At 39.2% G+C, this 12,400-nt stretch overlaps 1 protein-coding gene across 1 annotated transcript in view; it reads left to right on the top strand.

Moving 5' to 3' along the window:
* PEX12 (peroxin-12) overlaps window positions 1-12,400 on the top strand; it is a 198,505-nt gene that overhangs the window by 123,885 nt on the left and 62,220 nt on the right. The window contains exons 5-6 of the mRNA XM_089393013.1: window positions 8,331-8,440; window positions 9,044-9,118. Of these exons, the coding sequence (XP_089249139.1) occupies window positions 8,331-8,440; window positions 9,044-9,118 (185 nt within the window). The remainder of the gene's footprint in view (window positions 1-8,330; window positions 8,441-9,043; window positions 9,119-12,400) is intronic.

Raw genomic sequence — 12,400 nt, 5'->3', positions numbered from 1 at the left:
ATAATTACACAGAAGACATCAACCATACAGTGAAAAGACAACCACACAAAGAGCACAAAGTTTTACCCTGGGAAAACCCACCAAGGGGAAAAACACAGCCAACCTTTTCTTTAGAGAATCAATGCAACAAGAGATACATCAAAGTCAACTAACCAACAAGATGACCAACCTCCAAAGACCAAGTTAGCCTTCCATAATTCTATCCACAAGGATCTCTGCAACAAGGTCAAGAAGACGTCCTCCAATTCTGCTTCAGATCTTGCACTATGCCACTGAGATCAACCTTTAACCATAGAGATATAGCCTCATACTTTCCTATGCTCCTCAAAGTATTAGCCTCAAATTTGCCTCAGAAAATACACACTATTCCATGGAGTATATTAGCCTCACAATCACACTGTTCCATGGAGTACATTAGCCTCAGAGCTGCACTGTTCCACAGAGTACATTAGCCTCACATTTTGCATTCTATAGAAGATGTGCCTCAGAGCCTTCGTATATTCCTCAGATTAGATCATTCGAATTGTGTCTTTGGAGGAGAGCGAATAGGCTCTATTTATAGTGTTTGATCCATGCGAAAAGACGTGTCTCTTGGGCAGGCCGACCTGATGTTAAGAGGGCTGATTTGATCACTTGTGGTGGCAAATATAACAATTCGAATTTTCATTTTTCCCGCTCTTGAGGAGCTTACAAATAAATAATTTATTTTTCTTGCAAGCATGAAGAACATGCTTCATATAAATTTTCTTTTGCAAATATAATTCATATTTCAATATTACAAGTGCAAACGAATATTATGAAGACTGACCACAGCTACAAAATTCAGCAAGAAGTTTCTCTAGGTGGATGCCAAATCATCATCAAGGTCAATGCTCATCATCTAGTGCACAACTTCAATGTCCTCTAGAGAACCATGACCATGTCTGGATCATCATGAAGTACAAGCTAAAGAAATCGAGTAAGATCAACTAATATGGAAACAAGAGTATTGAAGCATAAAAGGTGGACCATATTCAATGTTAAAGCTGTGTAAGTGTATCATACAAAGCATCTCCTTCAAACTTCATGCTAGCTCAAGACCTTATACAAGTTGCCATATTTAGGTATGGGAGGATCATCAATACCCCTATTAGGTTCTCCTAGCCCTTGGGGGAGGAACAATTCTTAGGCTGATCCTTCAATCAGTAGGTGTGAGTGATAAGTGATATGGTCTGGGGAGTACTTGATGAGAGATGTCATAGCCTACTGTCTTATACATGGATTATGCAAGACCATCATCCATTACTGCCATTATGGAGGAAGCACTTGCATTACTTGAGTTACCCTTTCTTTAAGTCTACCTTTTCCACATGTACTTGCCATTTTTCTTTGCTTTGATTTGGCTTGCTTAGCAAGCTTTCATTGATTTCATTGCAATCACCTTTTTAGATGGGCGGTTCATTGCTTATAGGGGTTGGGATGTATTTTTTTTTACGTTGATAGACGTGATATGCATGGGATTAGGTGGGATTAGGGTGATGGCTTCACATGAGGGGGTAGAGCTCAAGTTAACTTGACTTTTAATCATTATTCATCTCTTTCCAAGTTTTTGCATTTTAAAAATTGGCCATGTGTTTTTAATTTTTTCTTTTTGTAGTTGCATCAACCTTTGGACATTTCCAAACCCCTCTTCTATAGGATGAGGCAAACAAGGAACTAGTGCAAGGGACTGACAACAACCAAACAAAAGAAAGGATAATGGATAAGGAACAAATAGGAAAGTGTTAAGTATGGAAGGATGTGGACATGCTACCTCTATGAAGGGCTCCTTTTCGTATCCCTCCTAGAGAGTGAAAGAAATGACTAGGGTTGCGAGGGAGTGACCCTCCCTCACTTTGAACACTCTCCTGAAGCGCATTGAGAGCGAACCCGGGAGCATGCTCCCTAAAAAAAGATTCACTCCCTAGCTTTTTTTTTTGCAAACACATTCCAAACACAATTTTTTTTCAAAGGAACAAGAATTTTTATGTTTGGCAGCCTAATGATCAAGCCTATGGCCCTAGTATTGATATGCAATTCATGGTAATGTTAAATTCTTAAAGTGAAAGTGACATTCTCCTTTATCTTTCATTTTCATCTGTTTACTTAATTTTTTAACATTACCATGAAATGACTTAAGATGTTTGAGAGTGGTTCCAACCTCATTGGATTTCATATGAAAAATGTAGAATTTTAGATCTCACTCAAAATCCAACAGACTTATCAGTTTTTCAGGATTTCAGGATTGGGGGGATTGCAATGTTTCCATTGGATTTTGTCATGTACTAGGGTATGAAACTCGTATTTAATCAAGAGCACAAATCCCTCTATGTACCTTGATGTTAGTGACATTGGTTGTTGAACTACTCTATCATGACCCTACTAAAAATGTACCCATCACTCAAACAAAATCTTGACTTGACATGCTACGTTTTTTCTATCTTATGTTAATGCTTAGAGGGTGATATTAATGACAAAGATCCCTGTTGATTTGGGGTAGCATCGGATGTGCTCTAGCCTTGAAAATTGGTGGAGAGGCTAAAGCATATGAGATCTCCAAGACCCAGAAATGGTTTGGGCAGAATTCAACCAGTTTGAGAGGTATTAAAATAATTAATATTTTTAATGGAGTCCCTAAGTCTAAACTTAGGGAAAATAAAATATTAATGTGAATTAATATAAAACTGAGTTAGATTGGTCCAAAAGTCATGGATCAAGACAGATCTAATCTTAGCCGTTGATTTGGGACTTAATCTCGGCTATTGAATTGTCAACAAGAAAAGTATAAGAAGAGGCTTGAGGGTTAGTTGGCGAACACATTCAGTTGATCAAGAATTCGATTTTCTGGGGCAGGGCTTGTTGAGGAAATCGAAGGAGTGATCAGAGTTGTAGCCGAGGGGCAGTGAATACAGTAGCAGAGAGGCAGAGATAGTATCGGGAGCATCAGCGCAGAAGTCGGGAGAGGGTTGACGCAAAGCCAGCTAGAGGCCACGCAGAGGCAGCCAGGAGCTGCATAAAGCCTGAGGAGGGTGAGCATGGGAGACGCAGAGGCTCCAGAGGCTGATGCAGAGCCCCGAGAGGCTGACGCTGGGCCAGAGAGGTTGACGCAGACCCTAGAGGTTGACGCTGGGAGATTTCGTGGGGCAGATTGGAGCTAGAGAGCTGGATAGGGGGACATAGTCCTTATCAGAGTGTCAGAGAGTAGCAGAAGTGTTGCAGTGTTGCTATGGAATCGTTCCTCTGGTGATTTAGCTGGAATATTTGTCTCCGACTGAGAGGTACTACTGCCGAGGGCATTCTCTATTGGGTGAGCCATTTCTGGCACCGAGATTATATTTTGAAACTGCATAATAATAAAACCCTCTGATAGCTGCACCAATTTTCCCTCTTGGGTTTTTCTAGGGACATTAGTCCAAAAATAACTGTCACTTATGTGCTTGTTTCTTTCAGTTGATGATCTGTATCTGTTGATACTGTACTTGTATTTATTTTCAGTATTTACATGGTAAATAACTTACTAAGTAACTTAACAAGTAGGAAGAAATAAATCAGATAGTATAGGAAGAATTTCTAACGGATAGACTTAGAAATTTCAACATGGTATCAGAGCGTGGTTGCAGATCACAGGATAACTGAAGGCATCAGCCGAGCAGAGCAACAGCAGCGAAAACAACTGCCCCGAGTGACAGAAGCTGTTCCTAGCAGAAAGCAACAAGAAAGGGGTGATGCAGAGGGCCTGCGTCATTGGTTCGAGCCAGGAGGAGGATCAACGCTGAGGGAGAGAGGAGAAGACCTGACCTATGCAGTGCCTGATCATCTTTCTCAGCCAGGAAGGATCGATGCTGTGGCCAGGAGGTGCAGATTACGTCAGTGCCAGGATTGCGCAGAGCCTAGAGGCTCTAACCTTTAGACTACTGGGGCATAGGAGGCTGTGGGTAAGTTGTGGAGCGAAGCTGGTGGGGTACTCTGGTCAAAACAATACCTAACAGGGCAAGACCAAGGAGGAGGGAATTACTGCCGAGGATTGGTAGAGGGATTTCCAGAAGGGAAATCGAGGCTCAGAGGGAGTCAAACCAAGAACTTCTAGACGGGAAGTAGAGAGACTTGAAAGAGTCAAAAGAGGAGCAATGAAATGGCAATGAATGGGCTAAGAGATCATGATAGACTGGACGAAGCTTCAAACTTCGTAGTATGGAAGGCTAGAATCTTGTCCATTCTAGACAGGTATTGCATCAAACACTTCGCCTTGAAAACGATAGTGATCCTGGTTGACCCAGCTGAAAATGACAAGTACGAGGAGGCAATGGCCAGGGCAAAGTGCATCATTCTTGATGGTGTCAAGGATCATGTGGTGCCACACATTGCTGAGAAGGAGACGACAAATGAGATGTGGGGGGCCTTGAAGAAATTGTACCAACATACTTCTGTGCAAAGCAGGATGCTACTTGAAAACCAGCTGTGGTCATATCAGATGCAGAAGGGAGAGCAGATAGATGTCTTCCTCGGTGGACTGAAGGAGATCCGTGATCAACTTACCTCCATAGGGGTCACACCGGATCAGGAACTGACTGTGAGGACTGCATTGAACGCAGTCTCAGAGGATTGGGAGGTATTTATCTAGAGCATACTGGGAACGACGAGCCTTCTAGATTGGGAGGAATTGTGGGTGGCTCTTCGTCAAGAAGAGATCAGATGGGTGTCCAAGGCGGGGAGTAGTGGAAATGGGGTCAGAATCAAAAAGGAGGAAGAAAAAGATGCGACTCTCGCATCTGCAGGAAAGTAGGAGAAAAGAAAGAAGAAGGACCTCTCTAAGGTCAAGTGCTTCCATTGTGGGGAATTGGGTCACTATGCCAACCAATGCCCTATGAAGAAGAGCAAGGGAGAGGCTCTTGGGACCAAGGCTGCGCCAGCTAAGGTGGAGAAGGAAGTGGAGACTGATGACGACTGTGCCATGAGTGATCATGCACCTCGAGAAAAGAGGTGGGGAGACATCGAGGTGTAGTCAGACGGACTATAGGCGATGTGGGGTAAGATCCTTGAGATACCTAACCTCTTGGATTATACCTTGCTACGGGAGCCCCAAAGAGGAGTAGCAGGACTAGCGGATGTTGGTAGAGACGGATGCGGAAGAAGCGATAGAGAGTGCTACATTGCAGGAGTCCCAGGACAACGTGAGGCAACAATGCGAGATGCGTGGAGTTGTTGCAGCAGCGCAGAGGTCAGAGAGGGAGCACTTGTCAGCGACAGAGGGAGCTTTAGCATCGGGAGTGTCTCTAACTTGACAGATATGTCAGAGTTGGGAGGATCAGTTACTTACTTCTCAGTAACTGAGTTTTAGTGCAGCAGTTAGCAGTGGCAGTGCTATGGGTAGCACGATGCAACATAATGAGAGGGGATGCAGTGCAGATGTAGCAGTGGTAATGGCAGGGCCATGGGCAGCGACACAGATGCAGAGGGAACTGCCGTACGGATGCAGCATTGGCAGTGGCAGGGCCATGAGTAGTAGTACATGATGCAACAGTGCATAGGATGTTGAGCAGCATGCCTAGCATTAGCATAAGGACCGATGCCGGATGATGAGGGTGATACTCAGTGAGGAGTATTACTAGAGCACAATCCTCGCTAAGAGGGAGTGTTGATTGGGGTAGCATCGGATGTGCTCTAGCCTTGAAAGTTGGTGGAGAGGCTAAAGCACATGAGATCTCCAAGACCCAGAAATGGTTTGGGCAGAATCTAACCAGTTTTAGAGATATTAAAATAATTAATATTTTTAATGGAGTCCCTAAGTCTAAACTTAGGGAAAATAAAATATTAAATCTCCACCGTTGAATTGTCAACGAGAAAAGTATAAGAAGAGGCTTGATGGTCAGTTGGAGAACACATTGAGTTGATCAAGAATTTGATTTTCTGGGGGAGGGCTTGTTGAGGAAATCGAAGGAGTGATAAGAGTTGTAGTTGAGGGGCAATGAATACAGTAGCAGAGAGGCAGAGATAGTATCGGGAGCATCAACGCAGAAGCCGGGAGAGGGTTGATGCAAAGCCAGCTAGAGGCCACGCAGAGGTAGCCAGGAGCTGTGCAGAGCCTGAGGAGGACCAGTGTGGGAGACACAGAGGCTCCAGAGACTGACGCAGAGCCCCGAGAGGTTGACGCTGTGCCAAATATGCTGACGTTAGGCAAGAGAGGCTGATGCAGACCCTAGAGGCTAACGCTGGGAGATTTCGTGGGGCAGATTGGAGCTGGAGAGCTGGATAGGGTGACGTAGTCCCTATCAAGGTGACAGAGAGCAGCAGAAGTGTTGCAGTGTTGTTGTGGGATCGTTCCTCCGGTGATTTAGCCGGAATATCTGTCTCCGACTAAGAGGTACTATTGTTGAGGGCATTCTCTGTTGGGTGAGCCATTTCTGGCACCCAGATTGTATTCTGAAACTGCTTAATAATAAAACCCTCTGATAGCTGCACCGGTTTTCCCGCATTAGGTTTTTCTGGGGACACTATTCCAAAAATAACTGTGTCACTTGTGTGCTTGATTCTTTCAGTTGATGATCTATCTGTTGATACTGTACTTGTATTTATTTTCAGTATTTACATGGTAAATAACTTGTTAAGTAACTAAACAAGTAGGAAGAAATAAATCAGATAGTACAGGAAGAATTTCTAATGGATAGACTTAGAAATTCCAACAATCCCAAGATAGGCAATGATTTTGATGATATGTAGGTACTTGTTGTAGCATGATTTTTTTGGATGCTAGAGGCCATGTAGATACTGTTTGTTGATGTATTTTTGGTTCAGAGATGGATTGCACTCGATGCTATTTTGGTTATGTGCACCCTTACATGCTATATAAATCAAAACTTGTAAGTTGTGGACTTGTGGTTGATGAAGATTGTAACTACTAGATGATTGATGTTATATGGTTTAATACATTTTTTTATGCTTTTTGTAACTAATTCATCATTCTACCTTCTTTTGTTGACATATATGCATCAAAATATATAAAAATATATATTATATAAAATTCCCAGCTCCCCACTCCCGCTCCCAAGCAACCTTGGAAATGCCCCAAGGTTCTTGCACTTTATTGGAAGGAAGAGGTGACCACCAAGGTGAAATAATGTAACAAGTTTAACTTTCAAGCATCATGATCCGTTATTGGATTTCAATCCATGATCCTTACTTAGATGCCCAAAACATTGAATGTAAGCACTTTGTTTGAAAATATGGCTAATGTACCTCATGCTTGCCAACCTACATTCATCAGAAGAGGAAGAGCATGCCAATCAAGTGGACGAGCTGATCAAGAGAGGCATCTAAGAAGCTGCTATCTGAGAATCATGTGAGGCTGCTGGCTGGAAAACTGCAGCTTTGGAGAAATTTTTTCTCCTAGGGTTACCCATGTATATAGATGGGTAATATGTAGCATTAGTGGTTGAAAGGGGTGCAGAACACATCACCAAAGTCTGAAATAAATTAAATCTACTACTAGATTGCACTAAAGCATATAACTGTTTGTGCATCTCATATATATTCTATGAAAGTGTGCTTTGCTCAATTAGTGTCATGTGATTTACTTGAGCTATGATTTCTCTTTAGTAGTTAACTATAAGACTGGGCCCCTTAAAGATGTTTAACCTTCCCTTTGGAAATGCATCTGTCTATTGATAATGGACCTTGTGGCAAATGAGGGCTGTGTTCTATCAAACAAAATGACATGGTCTATGGTTTGAAAATATAAGGGTTTTGTTCTGTATCTATAAATTATAATATGTACATATAGAGTATTATTCCCATACATGACTGCACTACTTTTGCTTTCTTGCATGGCAGATTTCCTTTTTGGAAATGTACGGTAGATTTTGTTATTTAAAATACATATTTATTTATAGTATTTATTGTTTTATTTGTATTTTGGCACTGGTTTCATATTTCCATGGCAGTACATCCTCTTTCTTCTAACTATTTACAAGCTGCAAATCTAAATTAAAATACAGCCTTTTCTTCTTGATAATAAGAAATTGTTTCACCCTTATAATGTGCTGAAATGGAAGGAGCCTCAAGTTTTTTTCTAGTAATGGTATAAATGTACATATATACAATTATATAACCAGGATGCTGTGTATCAAGAGAGATGTTCCTAGAAATGATATGCATTTTATTATTTTGCATCCACTGCGTAATTTTAGAGATTGTTCTTCATGTTTTTGACATATATAAGGAATTAGAATATGTTGGTGTTATGTTGGGATCATTGGACCCCAAGGAGAAATGCAAATGTGACAGAAAGTCTGAATTTTAGTTCTGCTTTATTGCAGGGTTGTCATTTACATATCAATTACTGTATCTACTGGATGCAACTGGTTTCTATGCCCCAGCACTCCATATAATGCGTGTCCATGTTTGTCGTGCTACAGGGCAGGAGCTGGTATGGCAAGTTTATTTGTTTTATTCTGACTGAGATTTAGGATTAAACATTTACTGGGCAGCTTTGCATTTATCCATTTATGGTATCCAATGCTGAAGGTAGCAGTAAATATAAAATGAAGTCATGAAATAGAAGAATTGATTATATCATTATACTGAGATGAGCAGAAAGCAAGGTAGAATTGCAAGCAGACTTTACCATAAATTTTCTATTCAAACATGTTAAAAAACCATAAGAAGTTTTTGGCTGAAAAGGGGTTAGATTGAATAAAATAGCAACTGCTGATAATGGATTTCATGGACGGTTTTCTTCCTTCTCCTGCAAGAAGGGGCTAATAATGGGTTTTGCATGAACTATACAATTGAATAGTTCTTCTGGCCTATTATGTATTTCTATCCATTTTCATTTTATTGTTAGAATTACATATCTGAGACATCATTTGATTGATGTTTTAGGTACTTTATACATGAAATTGAGAACTAGTTTTCTTATTCTTTCAACTAACTTAAAGGAATAACCAGTTTGTAGAAAATGTGTTACACAATGCGCATAGTTTTTGAAAACGAAACTGAACAAATGCATTTTACTGGATGGCTAAGGCAGATGGATGTCTCTTCGAGAAATGCAAGAAATAGAATCCGTGAATATGAGAGGCTTCGTGGTCCTCCATGGCTGCAGGTATCCTATTTTTTTTTCATTGGCCAGGTTTAGTTTTTTGGCATTGGGGTAATGAAATTGTAAACTTCCATTTTTGACAGACACACACACACACACATCCATGGAAAATAACCTTCATTAATAACAAAATATCGACAGTAAGTAGAGGGATGCTTTACCATAGAAAAAGACGGACCCCAACAGATTGTCCTTTTCTTGCATTTTATTTTCCTAATCTGCATATGCTTGTAAGTATACATGGAAATGAATGTCTAGAAACCATATTATGTTGGTTGTAGGTATCTGTTTGAATGAATGTACATTTATAATTACTATGTCGTTAATGAACCAGTTAAATAGAATTAATCTAATGATTGTTACCATATGCATATATTGCTTTCCACATTAGAAACACAATAAATTTAAGAAGTGAATGTATATGTGTTTCCATGTTAGATGCAGTTGATGGATTTAAGAGGTGCATGCACGGGTAACAGGCAGATTTGAAGAAGCAATATTATTTGAATATCCTAATAAAATGGGGCACAATATCTAATCATGTGAGGTTAAGCAAAATCTGTGAAGAGAGAAATAGTTGTTGAATATTGCTATGAATATAATTCATATAAAAATAATAAATATAAATATAATAATAATAAATAATAATTAAATAACTAATAGTTAGTTAGTTAGTGATGAAGAGGCATGTCTTAAAGACACGACCATTCATGAAAGGACACCTACCCAGGGTATATAAGCAGACCCTCATTCTCATTTGTAATTATCTGATATCAATTCTTATATAATATTCATTATACAATTACCTGTCCTACAATGGATGTCTTTGTCTTCGAAGTATTCTGAAGATTATTGCTGCGTATATGAATGTTGTTCGTTACATTGGTATTAGAGTTGTTCGATCTTTTGGCCGCTCAACCACTGCAGAGAACCAACCTAATCCAGGTTTTGACCATCAAATCTTTGTCAACGTGTTGTCGTTGCAATCCAAACATTTCACTAGACAAGTTTCTGGAGATTCTACATTCACCATCAGACCTTTGGCCATTGAAAAATAAAAATAAAAAAATTATTAAATTTTATTATTATTACTATTATTTAAAAAAAAGGAAAAAATTGTATTTAAAACAATAAAAATATATATATATACACACACACACACACATTACCTGTCCCATGCTAGGAATAGTAGTTGGTGCTGCATTCCGGCAGCCGCAACAACAAACTCCACACTCCACCATTGGGATGCTATCAACTATCCATCATCGTCCACCGTGGCATACCTCCATCAAATCCAGTCCCTGCCTCCACCTTTCGTAGTCACTGCCCCTGTCATCACCTACAACAGCAACCATTATCACCTCCGCTTGCGCAGTCGGCATACACCACCACCATCCGCATGCCATACATTGGAACCCTTCCACCACCATGCTGTCGTGCCATCCGTCACTGCTACGATCTATGTTGTCATTGTACATAGAGTTAAAATAGAAACAACACACTCCAGAATATAAGTCATTCGATGATTGTATCATCCACATCGATTAGGCTTCCTTATGCAGCAACTACGCTGGGTATGTTAGATGAGATTCAAATCAGACAACAATGACAACAATTATTGGTCGGGCCATAAAGGGTTTCATAAAATTTTAGAAATACAAATAGTTGTGGAGGTGAAATAGAATGAATTAATGACATAGCAGTGGAACAATCATGACTATTAATAAATAAGATGCTATTCTCCATAATCAGAAGAGATCAACAAGTTATTATATTTGCCCTGAAATAAAATATTACGAGTGGTGTTACAGAGATCAATCTTTAATTTTAGGATTAGATATAATCGAGAATAAAGAAGCCTCTTATTTCGATGCCAAATACAAAATTAAAAACTTGCAAGTAATAATTGATGAATATGAGTATGTATCTGAATTTAGTCTAGCAACTATGCTTAGAGAAGAGATTGACATAATTTTCAGATTACCTTGGTTTAAAGAATTGGGTACGTTTTTTTTAAACATTGATTTTTTTGTTTTTGTTTTTCTTCCCTTGTCCTTATAAGAAGAGGATGTTCACATTCCAAGACATGACCATAAAGTCAAAATCGATAACACGCTCATCACAAAACCTTAAGGAGATTTTGAAATTGATGTTCCAAGAGATCCAATCAGAAAAAAAAAGGAGCTTGAAGAAGTCATATCTAATAAAACCGAAGAAAATTCTCGTTTAAAAGATCATAATCAAAAACTCCTTGAACAGAGTAGAAAGTGTAAAGCTAAAAGGCACAAATTAGAACAAGAAAATGAAAGTTTTGAGAAGAAACTTAATGATAGTCTATCAGAAAAGGAAGAAGAAAATTTGCATTTAAAAACCGTTAATCAGAGGTTATTGGAACCAATCAAAAGTTTAAAAGATGAGGTGAATACTACGAACAAAATGAACAATCTAGAAAGCAAAGAGCTTTTACATCTAAGGAATCACAACCGAAACCTTCTTACGCAAATAAAGAAGCTTAAAAGTGACAAGAAGTCACTAAATGACAAGTTAGAACAACTTACTCAGCAGGAAGTATTGAAGTCTCCAGTGGTAACAATCCAAGTCAAAGATAAAGGAACAAATACTAATCTAGTCAATATCACAACTCAAGAAGAGGATAAATTGGTTGAAGCGAAGACGTACTCAGAAGTTGCAGTCCAAACAATAAAAAATTCAACTGAAGATCTCGCAAATAATGAAGCAATTTCTGAACCTGAAAGAAATTAGGTACCCCCAATAAAACAAGAAAAGTCACCACAAACAAAATAGGGTGAGATCAAACCACAAGAACTCCTTATCGACATCTGAATCACAGGAGCAGACAACTGGGTCAGTTTACATTTTTGAACCATTCAGAACAAAAACAACAGATTTATGTTCCAAAGAACACTGAAGTTTGCAGAATCCAGTCCTATGATAACAATTCATTACAAATTTCCAGTGATCGGAAGATTCCCCAAAAGATTAATCTAGGATGGTCAGATCCATTCTTAGTCTGACAATTTTGTTTATCACTCGAAGGATCATATCCTAAGTAACCTGACACGGGGATTCAGGATTCGTAGGATACAGGATTCGAGTGTCGGATTCAGACACATTGACCCCCCGGAAATGGACATTTAGGATTCATTATATATATATATATATATATATATATATATATATATAAAAATTAGATATTTCTTACACAAATTCTCATTAATGATACAAATTCATTGATTTCAAACATAGATCTTCATCTAGATGTAA

Source organism: Pinus tabuliformis, chromosome 1_1 (assembly GCF_031772625.1).
Source record: "Pinus tabuliformis cultivar Carrire ecotype Pingquan chromosome 1_1, CPIR1, whole genome shotgun sequence".
Classification (NCBI taxonomy): domain Eukaryota; kingdom Viridiplantae; phylum Streptophyta; class Pinopsida; order Pinales; family Pinaceae; genus Pinus; species Pinus tabuliformis.
This window is presented reverse-complemented; position numbering and strand designations above follow the sequence as displayed.